The sequence below is a fragment of the Lissotriton vulgaris genome, chromosome 8 (genome assembly GCF_964263255.1).
Source record: "Lissotriton vulgaris chromosome 8, aLisVul1.2, whole genome shotgun sequence".
Lineage (NCBI taxonomy): Eukaryota > Metazoa > Chordata > Amphibia > Caudata > Salamandridae > Lissotriton > Lissotriton vulgaris.
In genome coordinates, this window is record NC_141696.1 from 569,582,353 (window position 1) to 569,599,381 (window position 17,029).

Here is a 17,029-nt window from a genome sequence, read left to right on the forward strand (position 1 = left end):
CAAACCTAGAATCTGTCCCATGGGATAGAGTAGGGAATTCCAGAACCTTCTGGTCCCTTCTGGACCTCTGAGGGTCAGCCTATAAAAGGCGGAATGCTGGTCAGCCATTTTGTCTAACCAGAGAGAGCCAGCTGGAGGACAGGCTGTAGCAGAAGGTGGGGGTAGGATAGTCAAAGGGTTGACCTATTGATTCACCACCCTTCCTCCCTTGGGTTACTTGACTTGTCCCCGCTACATGGGATTCCTGGAGACCCTGGGCGCCTGACCAACCTCTAGTTTGGAAGATAGGGGTGTGAGAAGGAGAAGGAGACTGCGGCGCTGTGGAGCGCAGTCCTCTGCCCAGTGGAAGAGACTTTGGAAAAGTGTCCCTCATTCCCTGTCACCAGCCTCCGTCCAGTACTGAGTGATAATAGGACCTTGATAGGGATAGGAGAGAGGAGCTGATGTGTGAGGAGATCTAGCGCTGTTTCCCATCTCCCTGGGTATTAGAGAAGGCTAATGCCCTTGTGTCCCTGAGGGCCCTTACCGGACGTGCAGTCGGCAAAACCCCTGGTTCCCTCGTGAACTGGAGAAAGGAGAGGGGTGCCGGTTTTCTTGTGGCAACGCCGTCTCAGCCGTGTGCGGGACCCCGGGGGCTCCGGTCGCGTTGCTGTGGTAGCGCCACTGTTGTGAGGAGAAGGTGAGGGCTAGACACTGACAAAAGGCGCCATCGCGCATGCCCCAAGTAGATGCAGATGTCCCTGGAAGGAGGGGCCTTGAAGTGAGCAGGCCCGTGAAAGAGACGCTGCTATTGTCAGGTGATCGGGGCCGACTCCCGCCTTGTGCCGCTAGTCTCTTGCACATGCACGGTTGCGCTGCTGTGAGAGAGACGGCCCGGACCGGCGGAAGGAAGAGCGTCGAGGAAGCGGGCAGGAAGCAGGTACTGGCGCTTCACCGCTCCTGGAACCCCTTTCCCTGCTTGAGCTCCAACACGGAGGAGCGGTATTGAGCAGAGGAGAAGGGGCGGGGGCCCGTCACGAGTGCCTGTGAAGCTGGTGTTGTTTTTTTTCCCCACGCCAGGCAGAATCACCGGCCCATGAGAAGGGGGCCCAACAATAAAGAAGTAAGGAGGTTATGAGAAAGGGGGAAGTTGGAGGCCAGTGAGTCTTCTACAAGGGAACCAGACTTCTGAGTGGCAAAACAAGGGATGAGCTAAGACTGGGGAATGTTACTAAGCCTCTTCTAAGGAGCTATTAAGAATCCATTTTCCACACAAGAGGTTTCCCCTTGGTGATCAAACTATCTTATACCAATCTCTTCGCCTTACTTTTGTCAGCTCTGGTGAGGAGCTTATCTAGAAGCCACTGAAGTGAGAAAGGCTCACCAATTCTTCTGGTTTAGTGGTGAAGAGGGTAACTGAGTAAACCGTCACTAGTGAAGTATAGAAACTGCTTCCTTTGGAGCTACTGTACTGTGATGTGATCTTATTAAACTAAATAGAGTGACTATTCTGACAACTTTGAGGAAGTTACAAATCCTATGACTGAATGTAAAGTGTAGTAAATTGGAAAACTGTTTAATGTAAAGATTTGGCAACTTTTAGAGTGTTTCTATTTTCATGTCAAACTGTAAAGTGCTAAAGCTGTGATTTCTAAGGACAAAAAGAGCAGAGAATATTTTTATAAACAAGCACGTATTTTTTCAAACAGTGGTGTGGTGTCATTTTTGGGTGTTATTGCGTTAATTTACTGCTGGGTGGTTTGCAACCTTCACGCATGTGCCTCTAGTGAATGTGTCTTACCCTAGGCCAGGCTACCCTAGGTGACCTGACATTCCAGGTTCCAACAGCCCCATTCTTAAAAAGCAAGCTGATTTAATCCAGTGGTACATAGATAAAAAATGACTTTCTTTCAGTTTGTGCACTGAGGCTCGTACTAAACCATGCTCGCAGCATGGAGCACAGGAGGGCAGCACTAGGGCACAGGAGGGGTGAAGAGCCACAGAAGGCTGCTCCTAGTATACAGCATAGTAGTCCCCGTTTCAGTAGTGCAGAGGGTGCGTTGTACCAGGACCTAGGCAGGGTGAAGAGGCAGAAGCAGACTGCTTCTGGCACACAGCACAGGAGTGCTGCTATGAGGGATGTATGACGTTACAACGCAGGCTATTACAACGCCTGTTTTTACAACGTGGTTTTTACATCGCATACCTTTACAACGCATAGCGCTTAGAGGTGCTGGATAGTGAAAAGTTTAATTTTCTATTCCAACTCCAGTCCCCGTGGACACTAGGGAAGGTGTTGGATAGAAAATTAAACGTATTCCCTATCCTAGAGCGCCCCCCAGCGCAATGCGTTGTAATGGTTTGCGTTGTAATGACCGCGTTGTAATGGTAGTGCGTTGTAAAAGTTTTGTTGTAAAGGTTGTTCACCTGCTATGAGTAGTGCACCAGGTGAAGTTCCACCTGGACACAGCGTGGTGGCGATCTAACAGCACCCAGAACACAGAGCACAGGGTTGTCGCTTGTAGTAGCATAGCAGGTGCAGTGGTACTGGGGCACAGGGGGATGAGGAGACAACTGCAGCCGGCTCCTGACATGTAGCACCAGGAACAACTATCATTAGGGCAGTAGGTGCAGTGGCACCAGGGCACAGGTGGGGTAAAGCGCCAGATGCAGCCTGTTCAAGGTATAGAGAGCAGGAACACCACTATCACTGCATTCTGACACTCACACCTGACAGCTGAAGACTGTCAGATTAAAAAAGATGAAGCGAATTTAGAAAACATGCTTACTTTTATATAATTGCCCCTGGATATTCTGTCCTCGATATTCTTGAACCACAATATTGCAGGTGTCAATATTCATTAGTATGATTCCAGCATCAGATGCAGACAAAATCTGCATATTATACTGAGGGGGGAACTGTAATGCCAGAAAACCACATCTTTACAAAAAAAATGTGGCGTTCATAGATACAGCACCAACGCATCATTCCCTCATTTAGAAACGGAAAGACAGCATGAGCGGATAACATAAAAATATGTGGATCGTGGGCCGTGTATAAATGAGGGTAAGAGAGAACTTTTGTTCAGTTTTGTAGTTCAATTGTTGCTTTTAAGGACTGGTTCCAGGCACAATTCACAAAGTTGTTGAATGTACACATGGAGCTTGGAACTAGCCTCGGGTCCTTTGTATTGCCTTCAGCAGCTTAGAACCTTTTTGCTCCAAAACCAGTTAAAATTCTGTGTCTCGTAGTTTTGATTTTACATTTTTAAAGAATATCTTCAAAAAGCCAGCTTTATGTAGGATAAAACATCAGCACTTGCTGAAGATGTCATACGTGGTGGTGCGAGATGGAGGTGTGCACTCAATTTCCAGCCAGGTGCTGCCTACGGTATTTCTGTTTTGTGAGTTTTTCTCCGCTTTTGGCATGTTCTATGGAAAGGGAGATAACACTGCTGTTGCTTATTCTCCAACTGGTCCCAAGGAGAGAAAGGTGCTCTATTGCTGTCTTTGCTACTATATCCTATTACAAGGGTTGAGATAATCCCTATGGCTCCCACTCATCTCCGATCTCAGCACTCAAGCAGAGCAGCATAACTAATCTGTGGAATATATTGACACAACAGAGGTGGATGAAGAGCAAAGGATTAATCTGGGTGAAAAAGTAAGAAAATGGAAAATGTAGAGGAAATTTAAGTAAAAGCATAAGGAATGAGATAATAGCAACAATATAGGACAGAAAGAGAACGTGGAAATGGAAGGCACTGAAAAGAAAGTGGGTGACAAAAAAGAAGAGGATTGGAAAGAAAAAGACGATATAAAAGGAAGAAAAAGAAATGGAGGCACGAATTAGAACGAGAAGGAAACAAGATGAATGTCCTTGAACGAATTAGATCATATGAAAAAGGTCATGGAATTTAAGGGATGGAAGAGAGAAAAGTGTACAAAACGTGAGACTTAAGAAAGGAAAAAGAAATGAAAGACCACGAAGAAAAACACACAGAGAAAAAAATAAATAGGACATAACAATGTATAAATAGAAAAGAAATAGCAGAGAGGGAGAAGAAAGAAAATGGATCGAGAAAGCTACAGAAAAGAAATCCTGTTGGAGAAAATGAAAGAGTGGGGAAAAACATGAGAAGGTTACCATGAGAGGGAATGTGAAAGTGCACTAGGCTGACAGCAAAAGAGAGTGAAGAAGGGAGCAAGGCTGATAAAGTGTAAGAGAGGGTGGACAGGATGTAACAGTATAAGTGCACACATGGGAAGGAAAAGGTAGATGAATGTGATTAGGGCATATATGGTATGTATGCAAATGGAAAGGGAGAAGAGTTAGGAAACGTAACTGGGATAAAGGGAAAACTGGGGAAGAGAAAGCTAGGAGGAAAAGGAGGAGCTAGGAATGCAGGAAAAATAGAGAAAGACAGAAACATGGGTGGGCATATGAAAAATTCGATCATTATAGGCAAGTGAACTCTTGAAGAGAATGGGTCAAAGAATGAATGAGGTAGGTGTGAAACTGTGAGAGATGTAATTAGGATTACAGAGGTAGAGATGGGGTGAACGTGGCATTGAATGATGAAGGCAAATGAGAAGGATAAAGCTGAATTTTTTTTGTGGTGAACGATATCGATGAAAATGTAATAGATACTGCATGCATTGGATAGAGCTGAGACAATTATGTGCAGATTAAAGAAAAATGGGTGAGAAATAGAGATAAACATGAGAAGGAAAGTGAGTGCGATTGAGGTAAGTGCAAGAAAGGTAGAGATAGAGGAGAGAGATTGAGCCATAATGGAGTTGGTGGTAAGAGGTTCATTGGGAGACATAAAGTATATGAATCAAAGTGGAGGGAATAAAAGAATATCAGGAGATGCAGATATGAGAATAGGCTTTGAAAGATGTCAAAGAATAAGAGGTAAAGCTGTGGTATAAAAGACGGGAGCTAGAGCAGTGGATGTGAGATGAAAAAGCACAAGATATCAGAACGAGAAGTACATTTGAAAGCAAACTGAAAAATGGAAGAGATTGATGCCGTTAAATGATAAAGGTGGAGTTAAAAAAAACATTTGGAGGGATAAAAAGAGTGAAGGACAGGGAAAAGAAGGAAACCTGGGAAAGCTAGAAATGAGAATGAAAGATGGTGAGAGAAGAAACTGAGAAGGAGATAAAAGAGCAGTGCAGGTGAGATGGAGAATGAGACTAAGATGTTCATTAAGAGAGTGAGAGATTGGACAATACGCTAAGGGCAAATTGGTTCTGAAAACATGAGCATTAGGGGTAGAAATAAAAGAGACATTGGGAGAGCTGGAGGTAAGACATTACAGCAAGAATCTGTGAGAAATCATAGTGCTGCATTGAAATGGTACTATGCAACAGCACAAATGAGGTGCTCTTGCTCATTGTCAATTTGAGGTGTTCATTGTGTGTTCCATGCTATCCCACTATTTCACTCAGGTTTGCTCCTCTTTGCCTATTTCACCTAGTTCAAGTTACTCCTAAAACTTCACCTGTAGCGTTACACCTTTATATGGGTTCAAATGTATCGTTTAATGGGATTCAAATAGATTAGATGTATGCCTGGAAACCTGTGGCAATATAAAGTTTCTAAGTTTACTCATGGAAAAAATGTGTCAATTCAATTTCTTTATGTACTAATATACGTCTCTAATCTTGCATGAGAAAATCGGCATCGTCAGTGCAAAATACACTTGCTAACTTTTGTTTTTGTTTTTCCAATGAAAAAATCCTTCCTCTACATCCTCATCAAATTTGAGTGTGTATTCCATTTTTCTTCCCAATGACAGGATTAAAATACTACCCTTTTATGGAATCGAAAGGGATTGTAACATGTTTGTGAATACCCACAAACCTGTAAGCTTGCAGGTATTCAGAAACCTACAAGACATTCCCGTCTTACAACACTCACTTCTCACTTCCTCACCACTACTCGTTGATTAGGTCACTTGAAAGCCCTTGTTTGGCTATATCCTTTTACAGGTGCAAAACCATCTAACAAAAGTAGAACATCAAAGTGTATTTTCGCTCGCAAAACGCCTATTTTCATATGTTGGTCAGGTTTACATATCCAAAAACCTGTGAGACCTTGGCCCAATAAATAAAGTTCAGCTTTACTTAGAATACAGAAAAGAATCTTGGAAACATAAACTCATTAAATGAAGAAATGGTAGTCCCCTTACCTCTTCATAGACATACGGTGATGTTTTTTGAGTTTGCAATGAAACATCAGTGAGATGTTCTGTATACGAGGTGGTTGCAGTTCTTTATTCCTGTGTCCTGTGTTGACTATCTAGTTATAAGCCATTCAACTGTGTTCTGTTGTCATTGCTTTAAGCCATGCCAAGGGCATGCTGTGCTCTGTGGCAGTGTAGAAGAAGCTCATATGGCAACGTGCTGTACTGTGGTGATGTGCAAAACTAGTATAAGGCAACATCTGTCACCTGAAGGTAAAATGCTGTCTGAGCATACAGGATCTGTGACAAGGATATTATGCAGCTGTCAACGGGCGTAGCGCCTAGATCAGGGTTCTCCAAAGGAGGGCCGGATCCCTGACAGATTTTTAGACCCCGCGGCTCGGCGGGGTCTTGAGTCCTAAAAATGTCCATGGGCTTGACAATTCTCGCTCCGGTGCCTACTCGATTCATGGGTTCACACTCTGCGACTCTGGGCAATAGCTTGCTTAATCTCCACAACGGCCCCTCGCGGCGGGATGCCTGGCTTTCACCTTGCGGATACCCTGCCGGGGTTATCTCACAGTGGAATACCAGGACGGGTTCCCTAAGCAAGCGCTTAGAAACCGCTCGGTGATTTGCGCTATATAAATTCCTGTACATTTACATTACATTTACATATCCCCATTTGGATAAATGTAGTTATCTTAACAATCTGGCATGGATCCGTCCATCCAAGACAGACTTGGGAGAACCCTGGTCTAGATGAGCCCCAAGAACAATGCACAGTCTCTGTGGCATACTAAGCTTTCTTCTTTAAGTTGAGCTGCAGCCCTCACATGTAGTTTGGAAAATGTGAGTATTATATTAATATTGGCACTAGAATATTACAGCAAAATGTACATATAATGTAAATACTATGTCATATGAGGGCAACAGCTAGAAAAAAAATAACATCAATCATTTGCTTTTATACCATATAATCAACTGTTTGTGTAGAATTTTGTTTTTGTTGAATCTAGGGTTTAATGGGCTATAACTGACTCAGGTGTAATAATTTTCACACTTCATCAGACACTCCTTGCATAGGCGCACCTGTGTGTGACAACTATTTGGCACACATAGTTGTCTTTTGTGCATCCATTGTTTCAGAAAAGCAAAGACATGATCTGCTTCCGAGCACTGTGGCAGGGTAAAAAGCCCTTGAGTATTCCAGAAGCTCCACTTCAGAACAGTCTGTAAAACCTATAAATCGACGGCTAATGTCTTTGGGGAATTGTTTAGCTCTTCAGCCAGATGCTGGGTGCAGCTCTGTCTGTTCCTGCAGCCTCCAGTGCAGCCAGGAAGCAGCTGAGTCAGAACCACAGCCGTCTATGGACACAGCACTGACTACAAGGGAAGGAGCCTTGGGGCGTGGGCTTCTGGGGAACGGGGCGGGAGCTGGGCGTGCTAGAACATTCACTGCATGCCCTGAGGTCGGCTGCAGTGTTTGCTATCCTCAATATTGAACGTTCTTTTATCACCTCTCACATTCTGGCATTTCCCCTTACTTAGTCTTTTTTTCACCTGCCACTTTTATTTTTCTACTAAACATGCCAGGTCACGTCATACTGACTCACCAACACTTTTCCAGTTCTTTATTTTAATTTACTAATCATTGAATGCTGGGAGTTTTCTTGCTGGAATTAAGCCAGTTCGACTAGAAAGGATTTAGGAAATAGAGCTAGAAAAGAAATATGATGCCTTGCCAAAATGTCCTACTCTTATCTCAGAAATACATTGAGCCCTGCAGGCATTGCACAGGCCACTTGAAAATAAAACCAGGGCAAGAAATGCTGTATTGGGGATTAAAGGCGGTACAAAAGGGGGTGGTGAGGGTGGGTCTGAACTGGGGTGGCATAGTGGGCTAAAGAACGGTGATGGATTAAACCCAGATCTTTTGACTGGTGTGAGTGTTTGATTGATTTAGATGCTCCGTCCATCACCACCCCCTTTTGTACCGTATTGGGGATTAAAAGCCTTACTTAATGTAAGGGGGAATACGCCAGGCATTGAAGGCCCTAACTTGTGTATGGGAGACTTCACTGAGCATTTAAGGTCAAACCAGTGCAGGGCAATGGGAGAACTGCATTTTACATTTCAGTTCATATCAACACATTGGAGGGCGCGCTGGGCTTTCGGGATCATGTTTATTCTTTGAGCGGATGCACTGGACATGTGATGCTATAATAATATAATAATAATCCACATTTGTAAAGCGCACAATCACCCATAAGGGTCTCTAGGCGCTGGGGGCCGTCGGGAAGATTAAGCAAGCTATTGCCAGAGTCACATGGTGCTGGTCTAATCTGACACCGGTGCCGGAGATCGAACCGTGATCCCCAGATTCCAGAGTCAGTCGCCCTAGCCACGGCGCCATACCTCTTCCCCTATTGTTAACAAAATATGAAACTGCAAAGGCGTACATGGCTGCACCTGGGCTTCTGGGGATGTAGGTGGCATATGAGACTATATTTCTGCATGTGTTGATTATGCTCGGACAAATTATGACAAATCCACCGTCGGAGGAAGATCCTTCCCCTACCTGGCAGCCAAGACATGGAACACCCTCCCCACTCACCTACGGCTGACCGTGGACCATCTCTCCTTCAGGAAACAACTCAAGACCTGGCTGTTCGAGCAGTAGCGACCCCCCTCCCCTCAGTGCCTTGAGACCCTTACGGGTGAGTAGCGCGCTATACAAATTCTGCTGATTGATTGATTGATTGATTGGCGAGCTGTTGATTAACTTGCCCTCAATTGTAAAGATATTTTCTTTCATTTAAACTGCTTCCAGAAGAAGTGAAAGAAAGAGTTATTTCTCTTCCTTAATTCAAAAATAACAGATATATTAATGAGGGGAGAGAGGGTTGTTGATATGGCACTTTTTGCAGGGCCACACCCAAACCTTGTGCCTTCCTCCTCTTACTTTTTGCTGAATTCATTTTCGCTGGCCTTAGGACTCTGAGCACTTTACCACAGCTAACCAGTGCAAAAGTGCTTGTGCTCCCACCTTAAAACATGATAACATTGGCTTATACCCAATTGGCATATTTAATTTACACGTAAGTCCCTAGTAAAGTGGCACTTTAAATTAAATGGCCCTTTACATTAAACAGGGCCTGAAAATTAAACGCTACAAGTGGGCCTGCAGCACTGATTGTGCCATCCACTTAAGTAGCCCTTAACCATGTCTCTGGCCTGCCATTGCAGAGCCTGTGTATGCAGTCAAATACTGCCATTTCGACCTGGCAAAAGAAACTTTTTGCATGGCCCAAACCTTGCCTTTTTATACATATAAGTCACCCCTAAGGTAAGCACTGTAGAACCCTGGTTGCGGGGTGCAATATATTTAAAAGGGAGGGCGTGTGCTTTTATGTTTTAAATGTCCAGGTAGTGAAAAACTCTCAACTTCGCTTTTCAGTACCGGAGAGCCTAACTCTCCCTTAAAATAACATTAGGATTACCATATTACATTTTATAAAGGGTAATTCAGAATTGGGAAGAGAGAAACCCTTCAAGTCTGGTGTCTCTGGAATCACAATTCAAAATCCAAACTTATGGTGCATTTGGATTTTAAATTGCAATTCTGAAAATGTCCTTTTTAGAAAGCTGGCATTTTCTTACTTTAGCCATTTGGTGCCAGCTGCCAGTCTCTGATCATGTTTCTGGGGGTGACAGCTGCGATTTGTGCATTCCCCTTAGACAGCTACACACAATGAGAGCTTAGGTGTGACTAGGCAGGATGGGAGGGAGGAGCTGGACCCAGCCTCACTTACACCTGAATAGGCGTGTGCCCGTCCACCCACAAAGGGCTGTACACTGCCCTGTTGTGAGTCTGGAGCCAGGGCAGGAAGGGAGGATCTCTGAGCACTTCAAAGGTATGTCTTTGAAGTCTACCCCACGTCATAGGCACTGGGTATAGGTACTGAAGCTCAGACTCCACCATTTCAGTACATTTCTGGACCGGTGAATACTCCGCCAGGAAGAAGAGCTGCTGTGTTGCTGAAGGACTGCCACTCTACCAGACTGCTGCTTTGTTTGACTCCTGCTTTGATGTGCTGAGCTGCTGCGCTCTGCCGGGTAAGAAGGACTGGATCTGAATCACTTGACCACAGAACCCAGAGTGACTCCAAGAGCTTGTTGGCTGACCTTCGGATCTGAAGTCTAAGGGACATAAAAGACTTCCAACCCCTACACCTGGACTATGCCATTGGTGGATATACCCTGCCAAGTGGTGTCACCTGAGTCCTGGACCCTTTGAAGTGGATCTAATGTGCTTGCAAGCGGAAGCAACACATATCCTCAGCTGAGCAGCGCATCCCAGAGCAGAAGTGATGCATCATCGCTATTGCATAGACCCATCGCAAAAGACTTGCACCACTGCATCCTCCTGCTTCTGGGGCCGATGCATCGCCTTCGGAACCACCACTGTGTGACGCCTTTTCTGGCGTAATCTCCTTGCATCACTTGTTGAGTGCAGCCTCACTGATGACGGCGAACCTCCGCATTGCAGCTTCACAGCACATCAGAACTGATGCATCGCCTATGCTGCGCCTCACAACTTCAACACTAGACTTCGATTTGTAAGCCCCGCCAATAGGATCCTTTATGTCGATGCATCAGGACCTTGCACCACAGTCGCGTTGCATCTTGAAACCAACCAAGCCTCTGCTGAGTGACACATCTTCAAAGCGGATCCACGCACCGCTTCGCAACCAGAAATTAAAGTACATTGTTCAGAGGGACTAACTGGTTCCCTGTAGCTGGCCCATGCTCCATTTTGGTCGGCCTGAACTTGTGACGTTGTCCCAGTCCGGCGCAACCAGATAGCCCCAATAGCGCTTTTTGCTTCTAGACTCTATTTTACTTAAAATCTTTGAAATTCAGTATCTCCAGTTCAACTAATTGGATTTTTGTCATTTTGGTCTTGTTTTATATATTAAATTAAGTTCTAAGTTTCCAACCTGGTGTGGAATCTTTTTGTGTGGTGTTTACACTGTTATACTGTTTGAAGTGTTGCACAAATACTTTACACATTGCCTCTAAAGTTACGCCTGATTGCTCTTGTCCAAGCTACCAGAGGGTGAGCATAGGTTAATTTAGCGGTTGCCTATTTCTTACACTGACTAGCGCTGTGGTTGCTCCTTGACTTGGGTTCATACCCCAGACAACCACCAACCCAATTTCTAACAAGGGTGACTTAGAAATGTGATCCCCTTTCTTTTGTCGAAGAAATTTCCATTGGAGCAAGAGTTCCAAATTGCATGTTCTAGACGACTTAAATTCTTTTGACTACACTCCATCCGCTGCACTTTCTACAGTTGTGTTTGACTCTGCCTCTCTTTTCTCAAGATACTGTGATCAAAAAATCACACCATTGCATAAAGAGGTTTTGAAGTTGATAGAAACAAGTTCTAGATTACTAGCATTAGCATATCTTACATATGATTTCACTTTTGCAAATGTTTGAGGCTTACTTTGATGGCAGAGCCATTAACCCTTGCCAACATAGATGTTTGTCCAGTGCCAAGTTCTTTTTTAGCTAATAGAATGCTTCATAATTCAGAGTGAAGGATTTCCTCATGCATAAGACCTCAGTCTACACTGACGACCACAGAACGTTTAATTGAACTAGACTTAGAGCAGCAGTTATGCTAAACAATAAAAGTTCCACCACCAGTACAGAATTTCAGTATAGTGCTCAACAACATATATATTGCACATGCATGTCTTAAACACATACAAGACAGATACAAAACATTCGTTTGTGCAAACTCTCTTCCAATATGATTCAGGAAAACGTTTCAGGTCTCTGGCCTCTTCGGTTGGTGGGAAAACAAAGAACAAAGGTGTGGCATTACATGTGCGGGAGCAAAAAATGGGGGCACAAATATTAGCCTGGAGACAATCCTCATGCCTAAGCCCTACACATGGAAATGTCAATTGATATAGATCTCTAAACACATTTCTGGGGATTTTCTAACTCCCAAATCTCTCTTGCCCTCCATTTCTCTCTAACAATCCCTACCATTTCTCTTTCTTAATTTATGTTGATACCACCTATCCAATGAGTGGTGCAACTTTATCCACTGACTACTAGGCAAGGTCATTATCTCACCCTGTCGCACCACAAATGTTACAAAAGCTCTTGTAAGTTACATACAAAGATCAAGCTTGCTTGATAGATACCAATATGTTAACCTCGGGTCAATTGTGTTACACTTTTCCGTAAAGTTAAGACATTCTATGGTTGCTCAGCTCAAAGAGTTCTGTCATTTTTGTGGGAACAGTAATCATTTGAAGACTGTCATCCACACCTTTACATCTTCTGACAGCTTATCATGCCTCTGAACACGTGAGAGTCTAAACTCCCAATCTCTACCATCTCTCTTTCTTAATCTACGTTGATACCATCGATTGAGTGGGTTTTGTAACTTTATCCCCCGACTACTAGGCAAGGTAATTATCACAACTTATCAGGCCACAAACGTTTATAGTTCTAGTAAGTTACACACACAGATCAAGTCAATTAACCCATGCACCATGCAACATGCACATAGGCTTGTTGGTTTACCAAAAGACTAGTCACATACCTTGAAAAACAACCAGGCTGTCATCCATTTGACCACTCTCCCAGCCCAGAAGACATTTTGGTATAGGTTAGTGTTTACCACTCCTGGGTCTACCACGTTAGCAGTCACATAAGTTCCTTCTGCCGTGAGATGATGTTGTAAGCGGTAGGTGAACAGAACAAGGGCAAGCTTGCTCATGGCATAGGCTCCATGGGGGGAATAAGAAGAACTGTTCAAAATGTGAGAAAGGAAAAAGGAATAACGTGAAAGAGTGGCCAAAACAGAGCAGACACAATAACAGAAATGAATAGTTTTAGCAATGGAGATAAAATAAAAACAGCAACAGCTTGACTTTGCAAATGTGCTATTTGTGTACCCTGTACTTCTTAAAGGGGCAGTTCAGCAATGTCTTCCCACGTCACTTGGATTATGAGAGACCACACCCACACTGCGTGAGGCCACACCCTTCATAGAGATTGGATGATATATAAACTGCGTACAATGGCCATGGTAGCTGATGTGGTAGCTACTCAAGGGCTTTCTAGATATTCCTGCTGGCCCTGTTCCATTGATGAGGTAAGACTCCACCACGAGGTAATGACAGCAGACCGTATCCAAGTTTATTAAGCTCGGTTCCAGCAAGTTAACAGTTATTTGCTGGCTTTGTTTAGGTGTATTTCAATCTAACAGGGGTTCCCTCTTGTTTCTATGTGCTCTTTTTTTTATTAGATACTTTATAGCCTCTATTATCATTTATATGTGGCCCTACCCTTTACATTAAGACAAATGTTGCTAATATATTATCAGAGTACCATTGCTCATGAATTTGGCCTATGTATTTTGATGCAGGCACTCAGGAATTTAGAAGGCTGGTTAGTGCTTGCTACTATGAGAATGTACTAATTAAAAACAAAAACTTCCGCACAACGCTATATGTTTGCCAAAATGAATGTATCTTTCCCTCCCCGAGCCTCTATATAAACGTAAACAATAAAGAGTCAGGTCAGTATTGAAAGGTGGCCAAACATAGACCACGGGATGTTGATTAAAATATCTACTTTTCAGGCTGTGACCACATGGAAGTTACCCCTCGATATGGGTATGACACACAGATAACCCATATTAGGGGTAAGTTAGTTGACTGAATGTATGAAATTCACATATCCATGAACACCATCGGGATGTACCACAGTTACATTGTGGAATGTTCACAACCAAGCATGTTTGGCACATCATGTGTTTGTGTGAAAATTACAGACATACCTGTAGGCGAGAGGGATGCTCAGGTGTACAACACTGCAAGTGGTTTGCCCAATTTGTGTATATCTACTCAGCCTATCTAACAACAGGCCCGCCAGTGGTTCTAATGCCAATGTAAGCAGCAGTGGCAGCTGGTGATTTTAGCAGGGAGGAGGGCAAGCGAGCCACACATGTACACATACACACACACTCACACCCATGCATTCACTCATGCAAACACCCATTCACAACATTCATTCACAAAACTGTAGCGTTGTAAGACAATGTGGGCAGGGGACCCTTGCAACCCTTGGCTGGCTAAACAGAGGAATTACGTAAATCATGGGAGGTGTTAAGGTGTGGTTATTAACAGTCATGACACAATCAGAGTGCTGTGTGTGATTGTATGCTGAGGAATAAAGACGTACAATTCAGAGCTTCATGTGTGGCATTTCATTTGAATGCTGCTGGCTGTGGAGGACACTACAAAATGAATCCCTTCATACACACACACACACACACACACACATGCACCAAACATTCCAACCCATAAAATGTACCTGCATGCAGCTTGGGAAGGAATCCTTGAAGGTCCAAGGAGGGTTGGAACTGCTGCCTCCTTTCGAAGGCTGACCTTCGCTCAGCCAATGAGAAGAAGCAGCAGTCCCTCACTTGTCACAGAGTGGGATGAGATCAGTGAGATTGTTGAACTGTCAGGATTCGTGAAACTAAACAGTACTCTACTATTCAGATGGAAGGTGCAATGCAAAAAGGAGATGTAAAATCAGCTGGCTACTGGAGACACAATTTAATCTTGGAGATCCTTATGACGAAAATGATCTCTTAAAATGGCGCCTACCTTGACTGAAGGTTACTGCTCTAGCGGTTCATTCGCTGAGGCTCAAGAGCAGTGCAAAAGTGTGAGGTGCGCACACAGCCTGACTACTGGCACACTTCAGTGAAGTTTCCTCATGGAGCAGCAGCTTTCCTTGACACGGCGCGGCTAGAGTAGTGTTTAGGGTTAGTTTGTGTTGCGCATATTAGACCGATTAGTATAGGGATTTGTGTCTTGCTGCTTGCCTGAAAAGTCACACGAGTCATCTCCTGGAATTAAAAATGCAGTCCGAATTCCTGCCAGAGAATATGTTTAAACAAGGTAACGGGAAGAGTGAAGTGAAAATACTTACCAGAGAATTCCTGTGGCTCCTTGTCGTTCCTTTCACGCAAGTATTATCAGAGAAAGAATTACAGATTTATGATATATTGATATGTTTACTATTTGAGAGGATTCTAATTACTTGAGTATTTCTAAATAATGCAAAAAGAAAGTTCTGCAACCAGCCTGATAAGGAGACTCATAGCAGCCCCAAAAATTAGACATGGCAGTCTTTTCTTTATCTCCTCTTCCCCTTTCCCCCCTTGGAGTCTCCTTTAATCTCATTTAGTCATTACAGAGATTTGAGGGGTTTCGAGAGGGACATTGGGTATAAGTGTCATTCTGCTCCTGTGTTTTTTTATTTCCCTTTTTTTTGGTGACACTGTTTATCAACGGTAAGAAACATTTTGCATAAAAACATTGTTTAATATGAAGATATGGCAAAGTCAAAAAGTCACAATGACGAGACCTATTGGCTTTGCTATGGTGTGTGGGGTAGCTAAATATTAGGGTGGTGCGTGGCAGACACGTTCAAGGAGGACCAAGTCTACCCCCCATCTAACCTAACCACCAGCTGGCCCCAATGGCAGGAAGTGCCTTTTTATGGTTCTTATTCAATGGTTTTTATTGTATATTTTAGTAACTGTATAAATCGAGTAGTATGTGATGGTGTATGATTACATAGGATTGGTGAGTCCCTGCACTTTTATCTTTTTAATGTACTGTATCTTAGTAATTTTAACAAAATTGAGTAGTAGGGGATTACGTATGTTTACATAGGATTGGTGGGTCCCTGCTCTTTTATTATTCTTGATGTATTGTATAAATTGCACACTTTTATGATGATTTTTTTTTATTGAATAAAGTATACTACAGCTTTGCCAACACTTTCTTTTCTTGCTTTACACCTCCTGTAATGCCTATTTGTACTTGCCTGTTTCTTTTCTTATCTCTGATGTTAACACCTGGTAGTTATCTGAGTCACTTTTTCCTAGTCTTAATGTTAAAAAGGATTGTTTTAACTGTTTCATCTGTATTCATGTTTTTATTCATTTGACCTCAAGTCTAACTCATTACAAGCGACACTCATACTATTGGAGTTGATGTATTCTTTTCAACAAGACTGAATTTCACCTGCGATATGGTGGCTTGGAGTTGTCAGCAGAATGATGGTGCACAGAAGCGAGTCTCCACGTGGATATTATCTCTATGTTGTGCCACACAAGTATTGCTAGCACTTTCATTTCCTTGTTTAAAGTGTTACAGTATATCACAAGTGTGCGCATATTGAAAGCAAACATCTGTGCAGAGGTAAGGGATCATAACATCCCTCCCACAACATAAGAAACAAAACAACATTGTAGATTTAGCCGCCATTGTCACTTGCTTAAATTCTGTAATTACTTTGAGGTTTAAGTGGACCTGTAGATTTTGTAGAAAATGGAATTGAGGCTAGCTCCTGTGAACGCTAGATAAGGAGAAATGCTGCCAAGCCGTTAATATATTTGCCGGCTTTAAGCATTTTGATTGCCAGTGTCAAATGATGCACGGTTCAATAGTTCCTTTTAACATGGCAGCTTCGGATCATGATAAGAAATTAAGTTAGCAAGTAGTGTGGTGTAGTAGTAGTAATATTGTATTTCAAAGTATTGTTTTGAAGCATAATACAAAAAGTTCTGATAATACCTATCTTAGTCCCGACATTCAAACCTTGCCATTGGGGCAGAGGCTTTGTGCTAGGAGCCGCAAAAGCATGGAATAATATCCCTTGGCACATTAAATCACAGCCCAGTCTCTTTGTTTCCACCTAAAATTCTGACTCATGGATTTTTCTCACTCAGCTAGCACCA

The 17,029-nt window shown here is 43.3% G+C and overlaps 1 protein-coding gene across 2 annotated transcripts in view; it reads right to left on the reverse strand.

The window, feature by feature from the left end:
• The window catches only part of ZBED1 (zinc finger BED-type containing 1), a 1,151,072-nt gene that overhangs the window by 150,982 nt on the left and 983,061 nt on the right, over positions 1 to 17,029 (reverse strand). For both annotated transcript variants that reach the window (XM_086934385.1, XM_086934384.1), the window contains one exon: positions 12,806 to 13,013. In XM_086934385.1, coding sequence (XP_086790511.1) covers positions 12,806 to 13,013 — 208 coding nt within the window. The remainder of the gene's footprint in view (positions 1 to 12,805; positions 13,014 to 17,029) is intronic.